General features: G+C 56.5%; 1 protein-coding gene across 3 annotated transcripts in view; it reads right to left on the bottom strand.

Annotated features, from left to right (window-relative positions):
- Positions 1–24,557, bottom strand: part of ABLIM2 (actin binding LIM protein family member 2) — a 170,044-nt gene that overhangs the window by 85,900 nt on the left and 59,587 nt on the right. For all 3 annotated transcript variants that reach the window (XM_058546657.1, XM_058546655.1, XM_058546656.1), the window contains exons 3-6: positions 24,176–24,359; positions 17,551–17,666; positions 10,362–10,488; positions 7,138–7,231 (exon numbers count right to left, since the gene is read on the bottom strand). In XM_058546657.1, the coding sequence (XP_058402640.1) occupies positions 7,138–7,231; positions 10,362–10,488; positions 17,551–17,666; positions 24,176–24,359 (521 nt within the window). The remainder of the gene's footprint in view (positions 1–7,137; positions 7,232–10,361; positions 10,489–17,550; positions 17,667–24,175; positions 24,360–24,557) is intronic.

Below are 24,557 nucleotides of genomic sequence, written 5' to 3'. Positions count from 1 at the left end.
GTGTCTGTGTATCTGTGTGTGTATGTGTGTCTGTATCTGTGCGTGTATCTGTGTGTATATCTGTGCATGTGTATCTGTGTGTATATGTGTATCCGTGTGTGTTTGTATCCGTGTGTATATCTGTATGTATGTGTATCTGTGTATATCTGTGTGTGCATGTATCTGTGTGCGTATCTGTGGGTATATCTGTGTGTATCTGTGTATCTGTGTGTGTGTGTCTGTGTGTATATCTGTGTGTCTATGTGTATCTCTGTGTCTGTATCTGAGTGTATACGTGTATCTGTGTGTATATGTGTATCTGTGTGTGTGTATCTGTGTGTGTGTATCTCTGTGTATCTGTGTATCTGTGTGTGTATCTGTGTGTGTATCTGAGTGTATCCGTGTGTATATCTGTGTGTATCTGTGTATCTCTGTGTGTGTCTGTATGTATATCTGTGTGTATCTGTGTATCTGTGTGTGTATCTGCATGTGTGTGTCTGTGTGTATATCTGTGTGTATCTGTGTGTGTGTGTCTGTGTGTGTGTGCCTGTATAGGTGTGTGTATGTCTGTGTGTGTGTCTGTATAGGTGTGTGTATGTCTGTGTGTGTCTGTGTGTGTTATGAGTGTATCTGTATCTGTGTGTCTGTATCTGTGTGTGTCTGTGTGTATGTCTATGTGTGTACCTGTGTGTGTCCACGTGTATCTGCATGTGTGTCTGTGTGTCTATGTGTGTATCTACGTGTTTCTGCGTGTATATGTGTGTGTCTGTGTGTGCACTATCTACAAAGATGACTTCTAAATGCTAACAGTAGTTAGTCTGTGTGATGGCTTCATTATGGACAATTTTTTGGGTTATTTTATGATAAATAGCTATTCCTTCTAAATGTGTTTTTTAAATAAACACATTCATCAAATTAAAAGAGAGAGACAGAAAGAGAGAAGTTGGGGCCTAGGGAAGATGACCTCACCTCTGTCCCAAGGAAATGCTTTTATTTGTTTGGAATATGTGATTTATTTTCTCCCAATGATAAAAGTCATACCTGCTTATGAGAGAAAATGGAAAGTGCCAACAGAAGAAAGGAGGGAAGAAAGAAACCAATGTCCCAGAGTCGCAGGAGATGGTTTATTTGAAATGGAGAATGGTTTAGCTGGCCGCCTGACCCAGGGCAGGAGTGCATCTGGGCGGCCCCTTCCCCCTCCAGGGCTCCTCCAGGGCAGGAGGGGGACCCCTGCCACCGTCACCTCTGTGAACCCAGCCCCAGCCCGGGGTGGGCCACCTGAGTGTTTGGGAGGGTCTGTAAGGTGAATGGTGGATGGAGGAAGGAAGACAGGAAGGAAAGGAAGAAGGGAAGGCGGATGAGGGAGGGAGGGAGGGAGGGAAGGAGGCAGAAATAAAGAAAAGAGAATTAATTAGTGATCCCAGAGGGACCCTGGGCTTTTCGTTACCATGGAGACAGGCAGGCAGCATCAGGCAGGTGGGGCTCCGAGGGGGCACTGTGCCAGGGTTAAGGAGGGTGGGGCTGAGCCAGAAGCACCCCCTCTCCCGCCCCCGCCCCCACTTGTGCAGGGAAGCATTCCAGCTAATACTGGTGAGAACAGGCAGCGTGAGTGACGGCAAGGACTGAGCCACGGACTCCCCCTCACTCAGCACCCCCTTCCCCTATCAAACTCAGATCTAATCGGTCTGGTGACACTGCTGTCCCCTGGCCATTCATCAGTCACCTTCCAGCTCTCTCCCTGGGGAGACTCCATCCCCAGGAGCCAGCACTGCAGCACGGCTGCTCCAGGCACCCCCCCCGGCTCCCACACCCCAGCCCTCCCCACACGGCCAGCCGTCCATGTCGGCCGTGGGGTGGGGGCAGATGTCAGTCCCTCCCAGGTCCCCACCGGACCCAGGAGGCTCCTCCACCCACACCCCAGCATGCAGCAGGTTCAGCAAGACAGACACCGGAGACACAGGGGATAAGGGAAAGCACGCAGTATAGGATGCTACCTATTTAGGAGGAGGGGGAGGAAAAGCCCCACCGCCACCGAGTGCACATTTCCTGGGCAGGCAGGCAGGCAGGCGCTGCTGGCGCCCAGCGTTAAGATGGCACTCCGCCCAGCCGCGCGCAGACGCAGCACAGACTGAGGGCCCCTGCCGGCAAGGAAGGGGGCCCGGGCTGCTCTCCCACTCGGGCCCTGGGGAGAGGAGAGCCGTGGGTGCCGGCAAGCATTTTAGGGCCAAAACGGGGACGACAGGTGCCTCAGGGGGTCTCCCACCTGGCTGACCTGTCCCCGCTCCCTACAAGCCCACCCACCTGCAGCCCCACAGGGCTCCTTCGGCCTCCCCATCAGCCCTCAGAAGCACCTGGCCAGGCTTCCTACCTGCACAGGTCCTGGCACCAGAGCCCAGTCCGATCGGCCAGCCCCCACGGCCCCTCTCCAGCGCCCGCTCCCTGGACAGGCTAGCTGGAACAGGCAGTGTGACCGTGAGGATGGACACCTCACCCTTCAGCCAGCCGTCTGGGTCCTCTTCGTTCTCTTTCAGATCCTGCCACCTGCCACCTGCTGCCCCCAGGAGCCCACTGCCCGCCCAGCTGGGCACCGGCACGCTCTGGGCCAAGCTCAGGTGGTGCCACGGCGGCGGCTGCTCCCCCTCTGCGGAGCCAGGCTCATCTCTGCCCGCCCGCGGCCGCCGCCTCTCCGAGGAGGACGCTCAGAGCTTTGCAGAGCCCGCCGACTCAGCCACGCCACGGAGCTTGCCGGCAGAGGCAAAAACAAAAGCATTAACCTTCCCTGGGAGGCCCTTTGTCCCCCGCGGCAGACGAGGAGGAACAACACAGACCTGTTTTCTCTGGCTCATCACAATTAAGACGGTCCCGTCCCAATAAACTGGAGTGCCCCGGGCCGTTCACAGCACCACCCCCACATTCTGCACCTGGCCCAGCAGCAACCATCAGGGACGCTTCCACTGCAGACGGGGTCACTCCTGCCCTCCCGATCCACCAAGCGGAGGCCCGCTGACTGCCCCATGACAGTGATGAAGCCCCCAGCCCCAGCAGTTACCACGGGCCAGCACTGAGCTGGGGACACTTCGCAGACCATGTCTCATTGAACCCCTGAGCAGCGTACTGGAGTGTTCTATTGACAGGTGCAGCGCTTGCTCAGGGCCAGGAGAGGCAGGGCCAGCAGCAGGGTCTGGGTAGGGTCTGTCCCCCACCCTCCCAGGGTGCAGGGCCGTGGTTGTCAGGAAGTGGGCCAGGCTAGATTCACACACCTATAGCAGCAACAGCTCAGCCCACCTGAGCCGAAGACACACCCCACTTTAGCCATCGGGTGTTACAACGTGACACAATGCTAAACCAAAAACACAAACCAACGTCCATGCGCTGGGAGAGGCCGAGTGGTGGGGCGGAGAACAGGTGCCAGGAACCTGGGCAGTCTGGGTTCACGTTGGGCTCAGCCACCTCTTGGGGCTGGCTGATGGCCAGCACATGCTCTCCCTATGGGGGGAGTCCAGCTGGATGCCAGGTGCCAGGTGTGTGGCCCCAGGTGGTGCCGCTCACTGAGAGAGGCTGGGGGGCGGGGGGAGGACCATGGTGTGTGTATGGGTGAAGGGGGGTGGGTTGTCCCTGAATTTGGTGATGACCTAGCCGAACTTTAGAGCCACCTGCATTTTAGAGGAGAAATATGGGCAGAGGGACAAAGGTAAGTCAGCTAGGTACCTCGAGAGAGGACAAGCCAGGTGCCGGGAGACCTCAGGGAGGAGAGGCAGGCCCAGCAGCGGGAAGCCCAGAAGCATGGGCAAGGAGGCCCCGAGGGCAGGGAAGGGTGGGGATGGGCCGAAAGGGGTCCCTAGCCACGGGCATGGGGTCTGCAGGAGGCGGGCAGAGCGCAGGACCGAGGGCACTGAGGAGAGGCTGGTGGCTGAGAGGCAGCCAGGCCCCCGCTGGATTGAGCCATCGGCCTTGCAGGGACCGGGAGACTGAGCAGCAGATGAGGGGACCTTGATGTGAGGTTGATGGGTTTGTTTGGTTTTTAAATGGGTTAAACAGGGGAGACTTGAGCTGTTTAAAAAGCTACTGGGGAGGATGCCCTTTGAGAGGGGAGGTGTATGCCCAGGAAGGAAACGAGATGGCAGGGTAAGAGAAGGCTCCAGAGAAGGTGGGAGGGGTCCGGACCAAGCAGAGGGTCGGGGCTGCAGGTGGCAGGAGGGAGAGCGCCTTTATCAGAAAGGGCAGGAGAGGGCGTAGGGGTGGCAATGGGGAGCATCACAGACAGTGAGCCGACGTCCAGAGTGACGTCTGGCCCTCTCTCTCTGGCATGTCAAAGACAAGGTCATTGTGGGGGGAGGGGGAGGAGCCCGGGAGAGAGTGGAAGGTCTGGAATAGTCTTTTTGGGGAACAGAGAGAAACACAGTTTGAATTGCCGGGCTTGGGAAAGGCGGGGCCCTGACCGGTGGCGCCCCCGGAAGCTGTTGCCAGGGCGCAGGGCAGACGCCCACAGAGCTGGGTTTTCGGCAAGGGCTGGGCGAGGAGAGGGGTGAAGGAGGGCAAGGGAAGCACCGGGAGACAGGAGGGCGCCAGGTGAGGCGTCACCCTGGGGAGAGGACGGATCATTCGTCCACGTTCAGCGAATATTAGGCATGACTGCCACCCGGGAAAATACTTACAGGACGATCAGCTGACAAAACGTCAACACTCATCATGTGACCGCTCGTGCAAATGGGTCAGAAAACGTGAAGACCCCAGTGGATAAACAGGCAAAGCCTAGGAAGGTTACTGAAATGCAAGAACTAGGATTGTCTGAAAACGACGAGAAGAGCCCCATCGGCAGGGGCAGAGGAGGGGCGCAGTAAAGCAGATCCCGGTTGTCACCGTCACACTGCCCAAGACTTCCTCAAGATCACACCCATGGGGGAGATGGGGAATGGCGTATTCCGGTGACGAGTGTAAATTAGGATAATCTTTCTGGAAGGCAATTTAAGAGTGTTAAGGATCTTCAAAAAGTTCATAGCTATTGGCTCAGCTTCTACCTTTCTGTGAAGCAATCTTAAGGAAAACTGGAGATGCAATTAAAAAAAAGATGTTCATCTCAGTGTTATTTACTGTAGTAAAAAAACGGAAAGCAGTGCTATTCCTAACAACAGATGACCAGCTTAGTAAATTCTGGGATAGTCCTATGATGAAATATGATGCAATACCAAAACACGCTTATGGAAGGATGAACCTTGAAAACACCCTACAAGACAGAAGCCAGACACGGAGGACCACGTATTGCACGATTCCACTCACATGAAATGCTCAGAACAGGGACCAAAAGTCGATTGGTGGTCGCTGAGGCTCTGTGGGAGTCATAGTAAAGGGTATAGTGTCTTCTCGAGGTGAAGACGACGCTCTAAAACGCACAGTGGGGGGAGTTGCACAGCTCTACAAAGATACTAAAAACTGCTGAATCACATACTTTAAATGGGTGAATAGTGTGGTATGTGAACTATATTCCAATAAAGCTGTTATAAAAAAGACCTATAATACAAAAAACAAAAACATGGGACTCTGTTAAACAGGAAATGTGAGTTGAAAAAATCAGGATATGCTGTTGTACGAACGTTTTGATACCAACTATAATAACATGGAGAGAAAAAAACACTGGAAGGAAACCAGCCAAGAAGTTAAGTGAACTAGGATCCATTATGAGTGATTTTTCCCCCTTATTTCTGCTTTGCAAACTCTACAACCAATGGGCGTGTAATCGCACCCACCCTCAGAGGCCACTCAGCAGAGGAGGGCAGAGCTCCACGCAGAGCCTGGGACTATCCCCACTGAGGCGCTGGCCTCCCGGGTTTACCGGTGAATGAGGGGAGATGACCAGGAGGGCAGCCTCAGGCAGCACTGACATCTGGGATGGCGTGACCACCCCTTTCCCCTCCCCACTCCCCGCCAGGCCCATGCTGAGGGGTGAGAGAGGGTTGGAAAGAAGGTGGAATTCTGTTCCTGCTGTTCAAACGTCAAGTGTAATTTCAAGAAAAGCAACTCAACGTTCAACGTGCAATTCCACTAAAGCATCCTGAACCTCCATTACGTGCTGGGCACTAGCTGTGGGCACGGGCAGGGCGGGAGTCCTTGGAGATGCGAGGGGATGGCCGTCCCACGTCCCACCCTCTCCTGGCTGGCCTCCCAGCCTCTGGCCTCCAGACCAGCTTAGCAGCAGGCTGAGGGAGCTCTTTAAAAAATGCAGATCTGACCCAGGCATTCCTTGGCTCAAAAGTCTTTGTCAGGGACGGTGGCCGGGGCCCCGCAGCCTCATCCGCCAACCTATCCTCCCACCCGCAGAGGCTCCATCTGTGACCTCCTCGGAAAGGGCTCCCCTGCCCTTGGCTGGGTCAGGGCCCCCTCCCCATTCCCTGAGGTCCTGGTCACCCGTGTCCTCCCGCATGGACCAGGGGCAGGCCCGGAGACAGTCCATCCTCCTGCCCTAGCACGAAGACAAGACGGGGCTGCAGACCGGGTGGAGGGACGGGCTGGGCCCGGGACTCACGTGGTGGGGTTTGATCCTGGCCGCCCCATGGGATTTATCTTATTGAATAAATGTAGAAAAATGCATCATATCTGTTATTTTCACAAAGGGACACACCCATGTAACTACCGCCCAGATCAAGAAAAACACTGTCAGCACCCCACAAGTACCCCTACCCGTAACTGCTGTTGACCTCGCCTGCCAGGTGACCACTCAGCTCCCAGGGGGACACAGTCCTGCCTCCCGGGCTCACTTTAAGTCCTCCAGGCCTCAGTCTCCCCATTTAGCCTCGAAAGTGCTGGATCCTTGAGACCAAGGATCTCAAATCCTTCTCACCTCCCCGACTCTATCAACTTATAAAGGCACAGGAGAGAGAGCGTCACAGGGAAGCCTTCCTAGAGGAGGCGGCACCTACTGGGAGGCCCTGGAAGGTGTCCTCCGGCAGAGCTGGCAGGAAGGGGGTGGTGAAGGCTTGGGGTATGGATTCTTGCACAAACACACACGAACATCGGACACCCTGAGAGGCCCCTTTTGAGCCTCACAGTAAACTCCCAGAGGGCACGTAGACCCCCGCACCCGGAGCAGGCCTTAGCTCAGAGAGGGCGATCGGCCACAGGGCCTGCGGGGGCCAGGGCCCACCTCCGGGCTGCCCTGCTCACCTCCAGCACGTGCCCCGTGATGAACTTGTCACAGCCGTCACAGCGGATGCCAAACTCGGTGTGGTAGTCGGCCTCGCAGTAGGGCAGCCCATCCCTGCAACGAGACTGGCGGTCAGGACGGCGGGGGTTCGCCCCGAGGACCCCAAACCCGACAACCCTCGCCCACGAGAGGGACCGGGTAAAAGGGGGACATGCCCACTTGCTCCCAATGCAAATAGCACTACCACAGACCGCGTTCTCGGGCGCTCATGGGCGCCCGCACGGCCTCCTGCGTCATCACCCCAGCCCCAGGAGAAACATCACAAAGATCACCCCATTTCACGGGTGGGACATCGCGGCACAGAGGGGGCCCCGCGGGTGAGTGAGGGGCTGGTGGCCGCCTCCAGAGGCCAAGCTGAGGGAATAAAGCCGCGTCTGGGAAATAAAAGACGTGTCCACAGACGTGGCTCTTCCTTCTGGTTCATTCTGTCCCACATTCAACATCTGGGGTGGGAAATGGCCCAGTGGCCCCTCAGGTGGCTTCCTGCTCCTTCCGAAAAGGGCCTGGGGTGCCTTGGAAATACGTGAACTGAAAGAGGTGTGAGACAAAGGTGCCCACGTCGGAGAACAGGGCTGAGAGACGACAGAGGCCGGGGGTAGATGCGGTGGTTGGGACGAGACCTCACTGTCCCCAGGTGTGGCCAGGAGCTTCCTGCTTGTGGGCACACAGGGCGGCAGAGGCGTCCGGCTGGGCAGGAAGGAGCAGGAGGGCCCTGCAGTGAGGCTTCCACTCTGCACACGTGTCTACAGCGGGCCTCCACGTGCCAGGCGCTGTCTGTGACACTGGGGAACCAGTGACGTGTGAGACATGGTCGTGGGTGCTGCTCTCAAACATCTGGGCAGCCGTGGGTGCGCTGCTTACATGCTGAGCCCCACCAAGTGAGCTCTGAGGACAACAGCTGTTTGCAGGGTGGCTGACGGCAGACAACACAGGCACACACCTGGAACATGCCTCTGGCATGTGCCGGGAGCACTTTTAAAAGCAACTATAATTACTATTGTGAGGTCAACACAACAGGACAAGTGGCTGTGTGGAAGGGGCAGGAAGGCTCAGAAGTGGTGGCCATGCTCTGCGTGGGGAGGGGCTGGTGGGCAGTGGCGAAGTGAACAGGCTTGCAATCAAATGTCACGCTCCAGCTGTGTGACCCTGGGCAAGTCACTTAACCTCTCTGGTCCTCAGCTTCTCCATCCATAAAATAGGAGAAATAATAGCAAGCTCTAAATAAGAGAAGGCGTGGCTAACGCCTGGCATACAGCAGGCATTTGCCAATTGGTGCCTGAGGCCATTGTCATTGTTACCAGGGCTGTCCCCTGGCCCCGCCCAGCAGGGGTTGGGTATGGAGGTGACTGGCACACAGGGGCACCTGCTCTCCAGTGCATCTCCCCTCCCCAGCATTGCTGAACTTGCCGTGTTATCCCCAGTTTGGTTTTGATTTTTACACAGTGCCAACAGAAGGTAAGATGTCTGGAGCTGTCGGGAGACCGGAGCTAATGTCGCCCTCTTTTCCTCAAAGCTCTGGACCTCGTGTAGGTCACACGATGCCTGCAGGAGGGAAGGGCCCGGTGTGGGGTGACATGTGCCCCTCTGCCCACAGCTGACAGCGGGGAAGAAACCCTTCTTTGTTTGACAGGAGAGGAAGACATAAACTGGGCCCCTGGGATCCACTCAAACGCCACTGACCCAGGGCCTCTATCACTCCCCACAAATGGGTGTACGCGCAGCAAACCCAGGAGGTTCAAAGATAACGTCTCCATGGCAACACCAATGCACGCTCCTCGCCAATTCTGGGATGTTCTGGAGGGCTGCTGAGCACCACGCTCGCAGCGTGGGTGAGCGCCCACGGCCGTGTGAGCAGGCGGTAGTGCTCTGGGGGCAGAGTGTTCATTTTATTGTGAAGTGCTGTGTCCACCGGGCTCCCGAGTGTGAGTCACTCACCCTTCCCTTTACCGTGACAGACGCGACAGTGCCCGGCCCCCATGGCCGGAAGCTCACCCAGCCTGAGCCAGGCTGGACAGAGGCTCACCTTGGTTTGGGGGCGTTTTATTTTGAGATAATTAATTTGTAGAGTCACATGCAGTTGTAAGAAACTACACAGAGAGACCCAGTCTCCCACAATGGTGACACTTTGCAGAATTTAGAGTACAACGCCACCCAGAAAATTGACCTGATTACGTCCCCCAGTGTGACACGCTCTCATGCAAGTGCGTGTGTCTACGTGTGCGTGCATATATGTGCGTGCACGTATGTATGCATGTGCGCGTGCCTGTGTGTATGTGCACGTGTGTGTACATGCATGTGTATATGTGCGTGTGTGCATACGTGTGTATGTACGTGCACATGCTTCTGTTTCACCCTGTGCAGTTTTACTGCAGGACTTCTTTTAAACCAGTCAGTTCCTGTGATGGCTCTGTTCCCGTCGGGGCATCAAGAACCAGCGCAGCCTTTGATGAAAGTCGCCCCAGGAGCCCCCAGCTGGCAGGCAGGAGTCGGCTCGGCACTCAGAGGAACTGCTCATTCCAGCTCACCCTGACTTCTCTCCCCTGTGCCGTCTGGGACTTACCCGTCTCAGTTCCCTGACCTCTGGGGATTAAAATGCACCCCTCTGGCAGTCAGCTGCTCCTGCCCCGGGCCATGATCCCTGCCTCTCACTGCCTTCTGATAACACTTGCTCCCCACCTCCACCCAAACCAGCCCTCGCCACATCCTGACCGCACGTCTGGGGACACTGTCCGCCAGTGGGAGCTGCCCGATGGCCCAGTGCTGCACAAGTCGGAGTGTGGGGCCGTGTTGTCACATCCGTAACAACTGAGGCTAGTCAGCCCTTCTCCTCCTCTGTCGCTGCAGGAGCTGATGTCCCCTTTGCATTCTGCAGGAGATCCAGGTGCCAGCAATGCAGGAGGGTGACACCCAGGGACAGGAGTCGGCAGGTTCCTTACAAAGTCAAAGATGGGCTAACATCTCTGTTTCCATCAACAAAAATGGAACTGGAGTCTGCCAGCCACGTCTGGGAAGCGAGGCTGGTGGGGAGAAGGCACCCAGCTGTGGGGACAAACACGCCAGGGCCGGGGAGGGTTTCCTTGCCCAACTGTGGCACAGGAGTAGCCGGCAGGAGGCACAGCACAGGGCAGACGCAGGAGGAGCAGGCCCCCCAGACACCGGGGCCCCCGGAGCCCCGGCCACTCACTTGCTGATGTACTCTGCGTTCAGCTGTTTCCCGCAAGTCTTGCACTTAAAACAGCCCAAGTGCCAGTGCTTGTCCAAGGCCACCAGGGACTGGCCGTTTTTGATTTCTGTGCCACAGCCCCCGCAACCTGGAAGAAAGAACAGGACACACGTCGTCGTCGCGGGTGAGAGGAGCCCACCGCAGGGTCTCCAGACACCACAAGACCCCTCGAGAGGCCCAGGGGAGGGGACAGTCCAGCTGGGTGTGCTGCAGGACCCTGTTATGGGACGGCTGGTGTGAGCATGTAGAAAACAAATCATGAAGTGCATTGCTGCATGCATTAAGCACCAACTGAATGCAGCCTGGGCTGGGAGCTGGGGATACCGGGATGAACGAGATGAAGGAGACGGAGGCCGCGTCTTCCAGAGGATGGAAGCCCGGGCCTGGGCAACAGGTGTGCACTGGAACAAGAGCACCCCGAGGGCAGGGGCTGCCCCGAGGAGGGAGGGCCCAGGCAGCAGGGTGCCGTGATGGCAGCAGGTCCGGGTGGCCCCCCCGGGCCTCCTCTGTCGGAAGGTAGACATTGAACCTAACTGTGACCCAACTGATGTGCCCCCTCAAGGAAATGTGCCACATTAGGGAGCTGTGAGCCCCGCCCACCCTGTCCTCTGAGCTCTGGCCTGCCTGGATGCACATCCCAGGACGCCCCCTGCCCCACCTCTCTGGAGCTCCTTCTGTGGCTGTCTGTGCCACGCCCCAGACACAGGGCACTCTGTCCCCCACCCATGTTCCTGCTCCTAGTCTCAGCCCACGTCGCTGCCAGGCCCCAGGCAGCCAGCCTGGGGGATTCTGCCCTCGGCAACCCAACCAGCCAGTCCCCACCGTCTGTCTTCTCACTGCCCCCAGGGGATCAGTGCTCTCCATCCCGTGGCCCCCAGCCTGGTCTGGGCCCCTGCCCGCTCTGCCCCTTCCAGCCATGCCCATCCCTGCTCAAGCCCCCTCACCCTCTAGAGTCCTGGGTCCTTGCCTTCGCCAACAGGCCCCTGGGTCCTAGCACGGCCCTGCTGACCTGGCCACCTCCCAGTCCCTCCAGCCGTGGGCAGACACACTGGGGGCTTCCCCAGTCAGTGCCACAAGGGGCTGGGGTAGGCCTGGGGAACCTCGGGGGCAGGGACTGGCTTCATGACCCGCCTGGAGTGTGTGCGTGAGTGTGTGCATCTGTGTGTGAGTGTGTGCACTTGTGTTTGAGTACATATATGTGTATCTTGTGTGAGTGTTGTGTGTATGTGCACCTGTATCTTTGTGTGAATATCGTGTCTGTGTGTGCAAAGGAAGGTGTCTGTGTGTGATTGTGTACATGAGTATTTGTGCATGTGTCTGTGTGTGTGTTTATGAGTGTGTGTGATATGTCTGTGTGTGTATGCATGTATGTGTCTCTGTGTGAATGCATTCCTGTGTATGTCTGTATGTGAGCATGTCTCTGTGTGTGTGTCTGTCTGTTTGTGTGAGTACGTCTGTGTGTCTTGTAGGTCTATATGTGTGTGTGTGTCCATGTGTGTTGGGGGGCAAGACAAAGACAGGGCCTTGGGGACCCTCCTCAGAGTCCTGATGAATAGGGACGAAGGGGGCGTCTGGCAAACGGCCCGCAGGAGCCCTGAACAACTCGGCAGCTCCCAGGCTCGGCGGAAGGGCTAGCGGCCAAGCAGGGAACCCGCTTGCCAAGATGAAAGACTGTGGCCCAGCCCGACAGGCCTGGCTACAGATCCAGGCCCCACTGCTCGCCGGTCACCCTGATCGAGCTCTTTCCTCTTGAGTCCCGTCTCCTCCCTGCAGGGCGGGCGATCACATAAATGATAAATGGCACACGAAAGACGGCGTTGTGCCGCACACCTCGGCGCTCGGCCCGCCCAGGATGCAGAGCCCGTGCACGGCCCAGCCGGGGGCAGCAGGCTCCACAGACGCCAGGCCCGCACGAGGCTTTGTTCTTCTGCTTGGCAGAGACCAGCACCATATCGTTTTTAAGAATAAAAAATATTTAATGCCCACAACACTGCTGGGCAAGCTCTGGCTTTCCTAAGTTATCACGCGGTTCAAATCCACATGCAACTTTGGGAACGACCCCAAGAACAGGCTCCCACTCCGAGGCCCCGGCCCGCGAGGGGGCTTTGCTTCATCTCAGGACCGAGAAACGCTCGGTGAGTGGACGCAAGAACGGGAACCAAGAGAACGCCCCCTCCTCAAGTCCAGGAGCCATCCAGACCCCTCCCCAACCACCCCTCCGGCCCCAGCAGAACAGACACGGCATGACTCGCCCGTTCTGGGGTCCCCTCTCGGCTCTCTCACCACCGCGTGACCGTGGGCACGTTTGGGAAGCTCGAGATCAGTGCCTCTCAACCGAGGGCGATTTTGTTCCCAGGGGACATTTGGCAATTTCAGGACACTTATGAATTGTCACAAGCTGGGGGGGCATGCTCCAGACAGCCAACGGGTCGAGGCCACAGACGTTGCTCAACATCCTCCAGCACACAGGATGGCCCTCGCAGCAAAGGATCGTCTGGCCCCAAATGTCACAGTGCCGAAGTCCAGAAACCCTATTCTGAGCCCAAGTTGGCTTCTCTGTAACGGGCAAAGTGAAGGAGCATGCCACACGGGATTGTGCGGAGGACTGGAGCGGGGGGCAGGGTGGAGCAGTGGTTAGAAGCATGGACCTTGGAGCCAGGCTGCCTCCATCAGCTGTGTGACCGTGGGCAAGTCAATTCACCTCTCTGTGCCAGGGACACATGTTATAGGGGTAATCATAGTACTAGCCTCGCAGAGTTGTCATGAGGCTAAGGAGAGCTGACATAGCTGCAGGCCCCTGGGCATGAAGGACATGTCTGATAAATGAGTAAACACACATGAGGAGGAACGTGCTAATCATTACTGCTGTTGTCACGAGAGGAAGACCTGCTCAGAGGCCCGGTTCCCCGTGGAGCCGTCTGGACGTATCTGCCTCCTGCTGTATCAGCAGCGTGTCCTCAGGGGAGGGTCCAGAGGCTCAGGCGACTGTGCCATCTGCAGCTGCAGGGCACGTGGCCCACACACTGGCCCCCCCCCCCCCCCGTCTCCGTCAATGCGGGGCAGAGTCTCAGGAACAGTGAGCATGAAGGCGGAGGCAAGAGCACCGTGCAGAGAGGACGGTTGTCATGGAAACCGCAATCATCCTCTTCTAAACACATCTGGAGCTCAGCATAGCTTCGAAAATGACAGTACAGCATCCTGTGGTGAACCCCGCCCGCGGCAGGTGTCAATAAGCGGACGTCCTGGAGGGAGTGTGTCCCCACTGCCCAGGGCAGAGGTCGCTGTGAACGGCCAAAGCCGGCCGTCCGCTCGCTGGTGCACCCTGGGCCTGGCTCTGCCATCACAGCAACGGGACGGGCCTGGGCCTCTTCCCTGGCACAACCCTTCTAGAACTTTCCAAACAGTTTCCTTGTTTCCCCCAAAGTGCTCCCTGTTCTAGCAGACACGGTCACTGGGTCAAGGCCTGGCTTTGCCACTGACTCGTGTGGGACACAGGACGTGCTGGGCAGTCTCTCTAAGCCCCAGCTGAGAACTCGGGGTGCAGGGTCAGTCTACCCCCGCCCACTGCTCCCCCAGGTCTAACCGGGGTGGGGGAGCAGAGGAGAGCTCTGAGTCGAATCTGAGACTGACCTTTGAAAATGAGGAATCAATTGAGTTCTAAAACTTGCAAATGCCTGAAAAGTTATGGGCTTGGCCTGCGATTTCTCTGAGGAGCCGACTGAGCGAGAAGAGCCGTGAGCAGCCGCTGGAAAAGACAAACTCACTCAAGCGCATCCCCAGCACTGGGCTCTGCGCTCAACTGCGACAGAACCCCCGACTGCAGAGCTGGGGGTGGGGTGCTGGGCGGGAGAGGCGGCCAGGAGGGGCGTTGGCTCCTGGGCCCTGGCACCCCCCAGGCAGATGCACCTCCAAGGAGGCCTGTGTGCCCGCTGCTCCCCCAGGGCCCGGCCCCTCCTCATCTCTGCACGTCTTCTCCTCATTTAACCTCACAGCCTCGATGCAGGACGGCTCACCCCACTTCCCAGAAGGGGGTCTGGGGCTCCAGGTCCCCGTCACCCGCCCTGAGCACCCAGGAGGTGCAGCCTCACGTGGGCAGAAGACGCAGAGGCTCCAAGGGCCGCAGCCCAGGTGGTGAAGGCTCATCTCGGACGGAAGGCTGAGGGCCCCGCCCCGTCCTCAGGCACAGCCCCTCGTCTGCAGCCCCTCGGAGTGAGGGCCTTCACATCTGACCCTGGTGGGGCCTCCAGGTCCCGGCTCCGAGTGTGACCCCAGGTTCCAGGTGTGACTCCATCCATGGCCCAGCCGGGCTGGGCCCCAGCAGGCGGAGCACAGACCCAGGATGGGGGTGCGTAGCTAAGCCCAAGAACGGGCCAGGGGCTCCTCAGCTTGGACAGAGCTGCTCCCAGTCCAAGCCCCCATGTTCCCACCTCCTGGCTGCCCCTCCAGGCCGCCACCCACACCCACTGCGGACCCCACGCCCAGTGCCAAGCCCAGAGATGGGAGCAGTTTGCCCGGGGCACACAGGTGGCGAGTGGTGGGGTCCACCCCGGGCAGCCGGGCTCAGAGCCCCCCGATTGGTGCAGGTTGGGCCCCTCTGAGGGCTGCCCCTAGTTCAGGGCTGGAGAACTGGGAGCAGCCCGGGGAAGGGGAGCCTGGACAGGAGCACCGGGGCTCTGGGGGAGGAAACCCTCACCCGGGCAGTGGGGGAGGTGACCCAGGGCAGGAACAGCTGCGGAAGGCTCGGGCGCGACGGGAGGCGCTGGCCCCCCAGAAGGAGTGGTGCGTTCCTCCCAGGAGAAGGCGTGGGCGCCGGGCTCCAAGCACTTATCCCGTTACTAAGCAACAGGCTCAGGGCTGGAGAGCGGAAGAGGAAGCTCGGGGCCTCAAGCCTGACTCCTGCCGACACAGGCGGCCACTCGCCACGTCCCCAGGGAAGGGCAGCCCACAAAGGCAGCCATCTGCAGCTTTCCACCCCACCGCAGAAGGCTGCATGCCCCCCCTCAGCCCCCACAACCCTGCCAGGCAGACCATTCCTGACTGACCTAGTGTTCCCGACCAACCTTGGCACCACCTCCCTCAACAGCCATCTATGGCTCCTCCTTGCCTCCAGGACGCAGCCGGAACTCCTGGGCATGGCTTTGCCTCTGGTTTCAGTCTCTCCCGCTTCATTCCTGTTCCCTGCCCCACACAGCAGCCCCCTTGTCTGCCCCTAGCACAGTCCACACGTGTCCAGCCTTTGCTCCCTGTTCTTGTCTGTGGTGCTGTCCCTCCAATGCCCACCTACTGAAACCTGAGTTGCAAGTTCCAGAACAAAGGCCACCTCCTCCACAAGCCTCTGGTCACAGCAGGGTGAGCGCCCCTGCTTTGGAGTTTACAGGCCTCGGCTCAGGCCTCAGCCGCACCACTCCCTAGCTGGACACTGGGCACCCGGCACATCCCCACTCCCTGCCAGGCTCGGGCACTTCTGCATCTGCACAAGGAGAGAGGGACTCCTGCCCGCCGTGGCTGCTCTGGGGACAAAAGGAGGCATGAGATGGGAAGACTCTGCAGATATCCGCACAGCAGCCGAGAGCTGGTGACGAATGTTCAACGCTTGCTAGGCACAAAAAAGGTTCTAAGCTGGGGATTCTCACCATGTACTGGGAGAAGGGGTAGGTTATATTATTAGACCATCTGGTGGGTAAGGGGACCATTTGTTCTTTGAAAATGCAAATTTGATATTTTAAAATAAATTTACATTTGGAAAGGGTAGAGCCTTTCTGCCCATGACATTTTTAAAAATCTCAGGGGCAGGCCCCGTGGCTTAGTGGTTGAGTGCACATGCTCCGCTACTGGCGGCCCAGGTTCAGATCCCAGGCGTGCACGAACGCACTGCTTGTCCTGTCATGCTGAGGCTGCATCCCACATACAGCAACTAGAGGGATGTGCAACTGTGACATACAACTATCTACTGGGGCTTTGGGAATAAAAAGGGAAAAAAAGAAGGAGGATTGGCATGGATGTTAGCTCAGGGCTAATCTTCCTCACAAGAAAAAAAAAAAGTCTCAATGAGTCTGTGGATGGGCATATTTCCCTTTTTACTCTGGCTGCCAGGGAGCTCTGGACAAGCTGCTCAAATTCATCCCCTCACTTTTTTATTTTGCTGTAGAATTTTTGATTAAGTATTTCAGATTTAATTATAATAGTACTTACTGTTTGTGAAGCAAATTCTCAAAAATTCAATCAATTCAGATCTCAGCAGGAGAGAAATGTTTAAATGAAGGACTCTCCTAGCAAGCCCCAAAGTAAGAGCCTCAGCAACAGCTGCTGCAAGCATGCCTCCCCGAGGGATGAAGACTTCACTTCATTTCACAGAGTAAACTTATTACCAGCCCCCAGGCCAACACTGAACTCCTGGGAGGCTGGAGGTGCGCCCTCCTCTGTAGAGACTTCTAATACAGCAGACAAGTGGGCACGGAGGGTGGGCTCTGAAAACTCCGCTCCTACAGTGGGATCCTGGCAGCAGCCAGCTCCTGGAGCACCGGGCTCCTCGCCCCAGGCCCTGCTCCCGTCTCCGGCCCTGGAAGAGCCGCCCCCTGGGAAGGCCGGCCCTGCCCGGTCCTGCCTCGCTCCACTCTGCCCTGCACCCACAGGCTGGTGACACTCCAGCTGGCACTTGCTCTTTCACAGTAACGATCTCCCACTTCTTCGTCCAAGAAGCATGTACTGAGCACCCACTGCATACACACCTGGCCTAGCTCCTGGGGGTGCAGCAGTTAACCGAGCGGCCCTGACCGCAGGAGCCCAGAGCTCAGTGCTCTCCTGTGGCTCTCCCACAGGGCTGCTGGCCGGTCTGGAATGCACAGGGGAGCTGAGTGTGTGCTGGAGGGAGAGGACCACGAGGCCACCAGGCTTCCTGGAGGCGGTCGGGCAGAGCGGGACCCAAAGCAGGAGCGGGAGTGGGCTGTGAGAGCAGGCGTGGCACCCGGGGGTGGGGGCACAGCCCGTGCAAAGGCTCAGCGGCACGAGCACCCATGACTCCTGGTCCTGCTTCCCTCCGTTATGTTTGACCAGTTATTTTTTCTGGCCGCTTCTGCGTCAGGTCGGAGTGTGGTCAGGCCCCTCCCCGGGCACTGCGGAACCCCCACCACACCGCTCGGCACCCACTTACTCCAGAGGCCCTGGGACGGGTGCGCGCTGCTGCTCCCCGACGCGGGCAGGGAGCACTTCTGGCACACGCATTCCTTCCCGTTGAAGGTCACTCGGTCCCCGGGGGGGAAGGGCAACCTGAAACAAGAGAGCGCATCACCACCTGCCGGCTCTTCCCTGGGGCGAGGGGGGCCCCACCACCATACCACGCCACCGCCTCCCCTGGGGCCTTGTGGAGAGGGCGCCGCAGGCTGAGGATGCAGGGCCTCTCCACCCAGGGCTGCCGTGTCCCTGCTGTGCGACCTGGGGCGGGTCACGACATCTGAGCCTCAGTTTCCTCTTCTGCACCAGCACTGAACCACAGTGGTTAAGGCTGTGATGAGGAGCAGGGAGGGCCGCCCAGAGCCTGGCACACGGCAATCAACACGCAGTCGTAACCACTGGCCTCCGCCCTTCGACCCTGCCTCCTCTGAGCGCCCAGGATGCTTTGTCCATATCAGGTCAATAACACTGGGAACGGCCACTGTTCGTTGACCACCTACTATGTGCCAGATGCCAGGTACTACGATAGATCCCTTATATTTGTACCTCATTTCATAACTTTAGGATGTTAGTCCAAGTTAGTATTCGCTTCATTTTTCTCTATAGATGAGAAAACTGAGGTCCAGAGAGAACACTGAACTTTTCCAAACACACACAGCCAGTGCCATCAGAACCAGAGTCACACCATGATCTGTCTGGCTCCAAAGCACAATGATTCACCTCCTTGGGCCTCCAAGAAGGCAGTGCCACTAAAAGCATGCCGTGTAGACACCGAGGTACTGTATGGTGGACCTCGTCTTTATTTAAAAGTTCAGCATTTTGTTTATCATGAAATTTTTTTGCATTAATTTCTTTTTTTAAATATCACATTAAAATACCATTTACCTCGACTGCTGAGTTTTTGGCACCCCTCAAATTCTGCATCCAGAGCAAGTGCCTCCCTCACAGCACCCTCATCCCCAGCTCTGGCGCGGGTAAGGTTATGGCCCTGGGGCCACTGGAGCAAGGCTGGCTGGGGGCGGTGGAGAGCCAGCCCACCCCCGGGCAGCCCCAAAGACTTCTCCTTTGGTGTCTGAAATGTAGGAGGTGGCTGCTGTCTGGCAAGCTAGGGCCAGGTCACCTGTGGACAGGGGCTGGAAGCCTGGCCTGAGGGTCCTGCCCATGTTTGTCCCCACCACCTGCTGCCCCTGAGCTCCTGGCCACCACTGGGCCACTTCCTTCCCCAGCTCAGCCTGGCCAGAGAACCTGTGCTCTGTGGGCAATACCCTGTGGAATGATCTGGACCAGGACACGCCTTTTCCTCTGGCTTAAGCCTTTGTGGTCTCCCCTCTGCCTTCTTCAGGGCTGGACAACACGTGGCCCACCCCAGGCTCCCCATAAGTAATTGCTAAATGCACGAATGAGTGAGTGAGTGAACAAGCGAAGGCCCCCAGGAGGCCTAGCTCACAGCCCTCTCCTGCCTCCTCCCCACGGGCCTGCCCTGGCCACACCCGCTCCAGTCCAGCCCGACTCCGCAGCCAGGGCAGCTTTCCTACCCACCTGTCTGCTGTGCCTGCGCCCGGAGAGCCCTGCACTGCCCCCCGCTACGTGGGGCCGGCATTCAGGGCCAAGCTTCATTCATCAGGTGTGTCCCCAGGCCCCCATCCGGCCAGCACCTGCTCTTGGGGACCAAGGACAAATACAGGCTGAGCTGGCCCACCTCCCCGGACTCGCGAGACAGGCCACAGCTGGCTGCCCTGGAGCCTTCGCAGCTGTCTGACGCCTTGGCTGTGTCATCTGTTAGTGCTGCGGTCTGCCTCCGTCCATCTTGGTGTCTTGCAGCTGCCCTGGTAGGGGGGGAGCTTCAGACAGAGTGGGAGTCCGTCACCCTCCCTGGATGTGCTCTGAGCAAATCTCTGGCTGTGTTATGCAGAGCAAGTTACTGAACCTCTCTGAGTTCCTGTTTCTCACCTGTAAAACGGGACTGATAACACTTGTGTCACGGGGTTGTTATTCATCCATCCATCCATCCACCTGTCCATCCATGTACCTGTCCACCCATCCATCTGTCCATCCATCCACCTGTCCACCTGTCCATCTGTCCATCCGTCCATCCGTGGGACATACTGCATGGAAGGCTCTAGCATACTGCCTGGGACCCATGAGGGGCTGAACAAATGGTGGCTGTTATTCTATGAAATCAACCTCATTGAAGTATATTTTGACAAATGTACACAATCATATAACCAACACCACAGTCAAGATACGGGACATTCTGTCCACTGCAAAAAGTCCCCTGTGACCGTCTACGATCACCCCCCACACCACCACCCCAGCCCCAGGCAGCCATGATCACTGTTCTGTCACCATGGATTAGCTTTGATTTTCTGGAACTGCATATAAGTGGAATCATACGGTACGTGGGCTTTGATGTCCCGTTCAGCACCATGTTTTTGAAGTTCATTCACACTGTTGCACATAGCAATAGTTTGTTTCTTTTATTGCCGAGTAGTGTTCCATCACGGGATGAGCCAACACGTGTTCCATTCACTGCTGAAGGACATTTGGGTTCTTCCCAGTTTGGGACGGTTACAAACACAGCTGCTAAGCACACCTGCTGACGAGTCTCCGTGTGGACATGACCTTTCATTTCTCTTGGGTAAAAACCTAGGAGAGGAATGACTGGGTCATATGCTGATGGGATGTTTATGCCAAACTGGTTTCCGTGGAGGCTGTACCACCTTGCATTTCCACCAGCAACGTGGGAGAGTTCCTTTTGCTTCACGTCCTCACCAGCACTTGACATTATCCACTGTTTCAGTCTTAGGCATTCTAGCAGATGTACTTCACAGAATTTTATCGTAGTTTTAATTTGCATTCCCCTGATGACTTATGATGTTAGGTATTGTCTCCTGTGTTCATTGGTCATTCATATATATGCTTTCGTGGAGTATCTGTTAAACTCTTCTGCCCATTTTTAATAAGGTGTTCTTTTTGTCTTATTATTATTAAGTTGTAGAAGTTCTTTACATATTTTGGAGACAAGGCCTTCATCAGATATCTATTATCTATCAGCTGACAGCTTTGCTTTTGCACTATCTTGATGTCTTTTGACATTGTTTTTCTTCAGCTTGCAAAATTTCTTTTAATTTTATTGTAGTACAGGTCTGCTGGCAACAAATTCTTTTAGCTTTTGTGTGTCTACAGAAGTCTTTATTTTGCCTTTTTTTGTGATGGCTTTATTGACATTATTTTATTCACATACTCTATAACATTCATATGCCATTCAATGTGTACAATTCAATGGTTTTTAGTTTATTCAGTGGTGCAACCATTCTCACAATCAATTTGAGTAAACTTTTCATCACCTCAAAAAGAAATGTCATACTCTTCAGCAGTCTTGCCTTCACTTTTTGAAAGTTTTTTGGTTTTGGTTTGGTATAGAATTGTTTGATAGATTTTTTTTGAGCTCTTTACAAATACCCTTCTATTGTCTTCCGGCATGCATAGTTTCAGACGAGAAGTCTGTGGGAATTCTTTTGTCACATTGAACATAATGTGTGTTTTTCCCTCTTGCTGCTTTTAAGATTTTCTTATTACTGTTTCTCAGAAATTTGATAATGATGGACTTGGTAGGTTTTTGTTGTGTTTATTCTGCTTGGGGTTCATTGAGGTTCCTGAATCCATGGATTTATAGTTTTCATTGAATTTGGACATTTTTCAGCCATTATTTCTTCACGTTTCTTCTGTCTTCTCTCATCCCCTTGGTCTCACCCTCCCAACCTGGACCGATGGACAGACAGATCTATATCCACAGATCCCTGAGTCTCTTCTCATGTTTTTCAGTCTTTTCCCCTCTCTTTGTTTAGTTTGCATAGTCTCTATTGTTATGTCTTCAAGTTCACCCACCTTTTCCTCTGCAATCTCTAATCCACTGCTAATTCCTTTCAGGGAATTCTTCATTCAGAAACTGTGATTTTCATTTGTAGAAATTCCATTTGTTTTCTCTTTATGTTTTCCGTCACGCTCCTACTTATGTTCACGTTTTCCTGTAAACAGAGTCACAACAGCTGCTGTAAAGTCATCGTCCGCTAGCTTCACCGTTGCTCTCACTTCTGGGTCTATTGCTATTGGCTGACTTTTCTTCTGGCTTTGGGTCACATTTTCCAGCTTCTTCTTATGATCAGTAACATTCGATGGGACGTTGGTCATTGTCGATTTTAGGTTGCTGAGTGCTGGAGTTTCTTACCTTCCTGTAAAGAGTGCTGGACTTCGCTATGGCAGGCGTGAGCTCATCTGCGGGTCAGCGTGACCTGGTCGAGCCTTGTCCTTGTACTTCCGTAGAGAAAGTTTACAGTAGCCTTCACTCTAGTGCTAGTTTAGTCCCACTAATAAGGCGTGGCCCTCTTGGTGCCCCTGCATGCCTGGGTGTTCAACAAGCACTCTCACTTGGCAGAACTCGAATGTCTCCCAGCCCTGGGAACTGCTTAGCTTACAGCAACCTGGCCATTTTTGTCCCATCTTGTGAAATTTCCTGTATGTCTACATGGCGTCGTGTTTAGTCAAAGACTCTGCACAGCTCTCTGGAGCTCTTGTTCTGCATAGCTCTCTCCCCTCTGGTACGCACTTCTGACTCTCCGATCACATCCCCTAACTCAGCGAGAATGCCATGCTCTGCTGGGTTCCCCTCCTTGGACTGTGGCTCAAGAAGGGCCTCCAGGCAGAAAGCTGGGCAGTCAGAGGGCTCACTTCTTCCTTCTCTCAGTCTTGAGCTGCCTGGGCCCCAATGTCTGAAAACAGGTGTTTCATCTATTTTGCCAAGTTTTCTAGTTGTTTATAGTGGGTGGATGAGTCCAGTCCCAGTCACTCCAGCACGACAGAGCTATTTGCATTATTTTTAAAATAGCAGATCATCCAGAGGTAATCTTTCAAACCCACTGTGATTATGTCAACCCTCGTCTCTAAGAGACGTGCACAGAAATCAAACATCCAGATAGTCCTTGCGGGAACCTTGACCCACGCACTCCACAATAACACACAGTGACTCTTTTGTCAGCAATGTTCCTTGTCATTGTTCCTCCCTCTCTCCACATCCCCCTGACAAGCGCTCCCATTTCCGTCTAGTGCACATGCCACAGCTACAGACAAGACGCTGAGAACAACACTCAAAAAGTTCCCTTTAAACTGGGTGTGGTGAGACAGAACAGAGCAGCAAATAAACTCTGGGGTTTTTATTCTTTGTTTTCTAGAAATGGAACATTCCCCCTGGGAGCGATGTGTCTGGGGCTGTGGAGGGAGGCGGGGAGGATGCCCACATGGGAAGGCTGCCTGCTGGCCCCCTTGCTAAGCCCCTAGGGGTGCAGGGCAGAGAGGGGAGCTGGGTATGGCCCTGCTGCAGGGGGCAGGATCTCAGTCTACCTCCAGTGATCATTCGCCGCACACCTGCTCTGGGCAGCCACCGGGGACCAGAGAGGAACCAGACCAGCCCCTGGGTGCATGGCGCCACATCAGGCAGCTCCAGGGGTGTGTTGCTGGGGAGGTGTTGTGTGGCCCAGGAGGGCATCAGGACTGGACACACACAGCGGGGCCACGAGTAGGGGGAGGCAGGGAGCTGCTGTGCCGGTGGGAAAGGCACATCTTGTCCTGCAGTGTCTCTAGATGCTGAGCCCTGTAGGGTCTGAGCTAAGGCACCTCCAAGTCACCAGTGCCAGCCCGAGGCCTGGCATACATAGGCGCTTAGAAAAGCCTGGTCAAATGGATGAATGAATGAACTGTAACAGACTGTGAAGCTCCTCTCAGCCAGGCTGCAGAGCCTGGACTTTCTCTCGGAGGCCACAAGTGCAGTGTCGGGGAGCGACACGGAGAGGGGAGGTGGGGACCCCAGTGTGGAGGCCGTGGTGGGACCCCAGGCAGGCGAGTTTTGAGGCCTGAGTGGGGGCAATGGCTGGGCAGATTTGGGGAAGGGAGGGACCTTGTAAGACACCTGTGCTTGGGGCTCATGCACCTGGTGGGTTGGGTGGTGGTGCCATCCACAGATCGGGGACACGGGGAGTGAGAGGCAGCGTGTGCAGGTGGGACATGCCCCGACAGCCGACGAGTGGCAGTGGGTGGGCAAGGAGGGGATGAAGCGTGGACACCGAGGGCGGTAATATGAGAGAAGAAACCTGTGGAGGACGCAGGCAAGGAGAGGAGCTGGCCAAGGGGGCGAGGAGGGGACAGAGAGAGCTCCTTCCCAGGAGCCAAAGCAGGCCACGTGCCGGCAGCCTCAGAACCTGCTGGCCTCTGTGCCCCCAGGAAAGAGGGCTCGGCCCTGCGCTGCAGGAGGGGTGGAGGCCGGCAGTTCTGGGGCCGGACAAAGGCGTGCAGCTGCCCGGTGTCCACCCGCCATCCCTTGGCTGGGCCCCGCCTCCCCTCCCTGGCTGTGACCCAGCGGGATGAAGGACGGAAGGAAGGAAGGAAGACAGAAGGACGGAAAGAAGGAAAGAGGAAGGAAGGAGGGAGGAAGGAAGGAGGAAGGGAGGAGGAAGGAAGGAAGGGAGGTAGGAAGGAAGGGAGGGATGGAGGAAGGAAGGACGGAAGGACGGACTGCCCAGGGGACGGAGCGGGCGCCCGGCGGCCCCACTCACCGGCAGACGGCACAGACGAAGCAGTCGGGGTGGTAGGTCTTGCCGAGCGCCGACACCACCTCGCCCTCGATGAACTGGTCGCAGCTGAAGCAGCGGGTCCCGTAGAGCCGCTGGTAGTCCCGCGTGCAGATGTACTCGCCCTGCCGCACGAAGAAGCCGCCCTCGGCCAGGTCACAGCCACATGCTGGGGAGATAGCAGCAAGGCCGGCATCAGCGAGGTGGTGACCCTCTCCCGGGTCCCGACGGGCCCCAGGAGACCCGACGGACCCCCACCACAGACCGCCCCCACCTGACATGGGCCTCAGGGTGCCTTGCTGAACTCTCGGGGGCCCAGGCTCTAGGCATGGACTCCAGCTCTGGCTCCTCAGCCTGGAGTTGAGTG

This window comes from Diceros bicornis, chromosome 8 (assembly GCF_020826845.1).
Source record: "Diceros bicornis minor isolate mBicDic1 chromosome 8, mDicBic1.mat.cur, whole genome shotgun sequence".
Lineage (NCBI taxonomy): Eukaryota > Metazoa > Chordata > Mammalia > Perissodactyla > Rhinocerotidae > Diceros > Diceros bicornis.
This window is presented reverse-complemented; position numbering and strand designations above follow the sequence as displayed.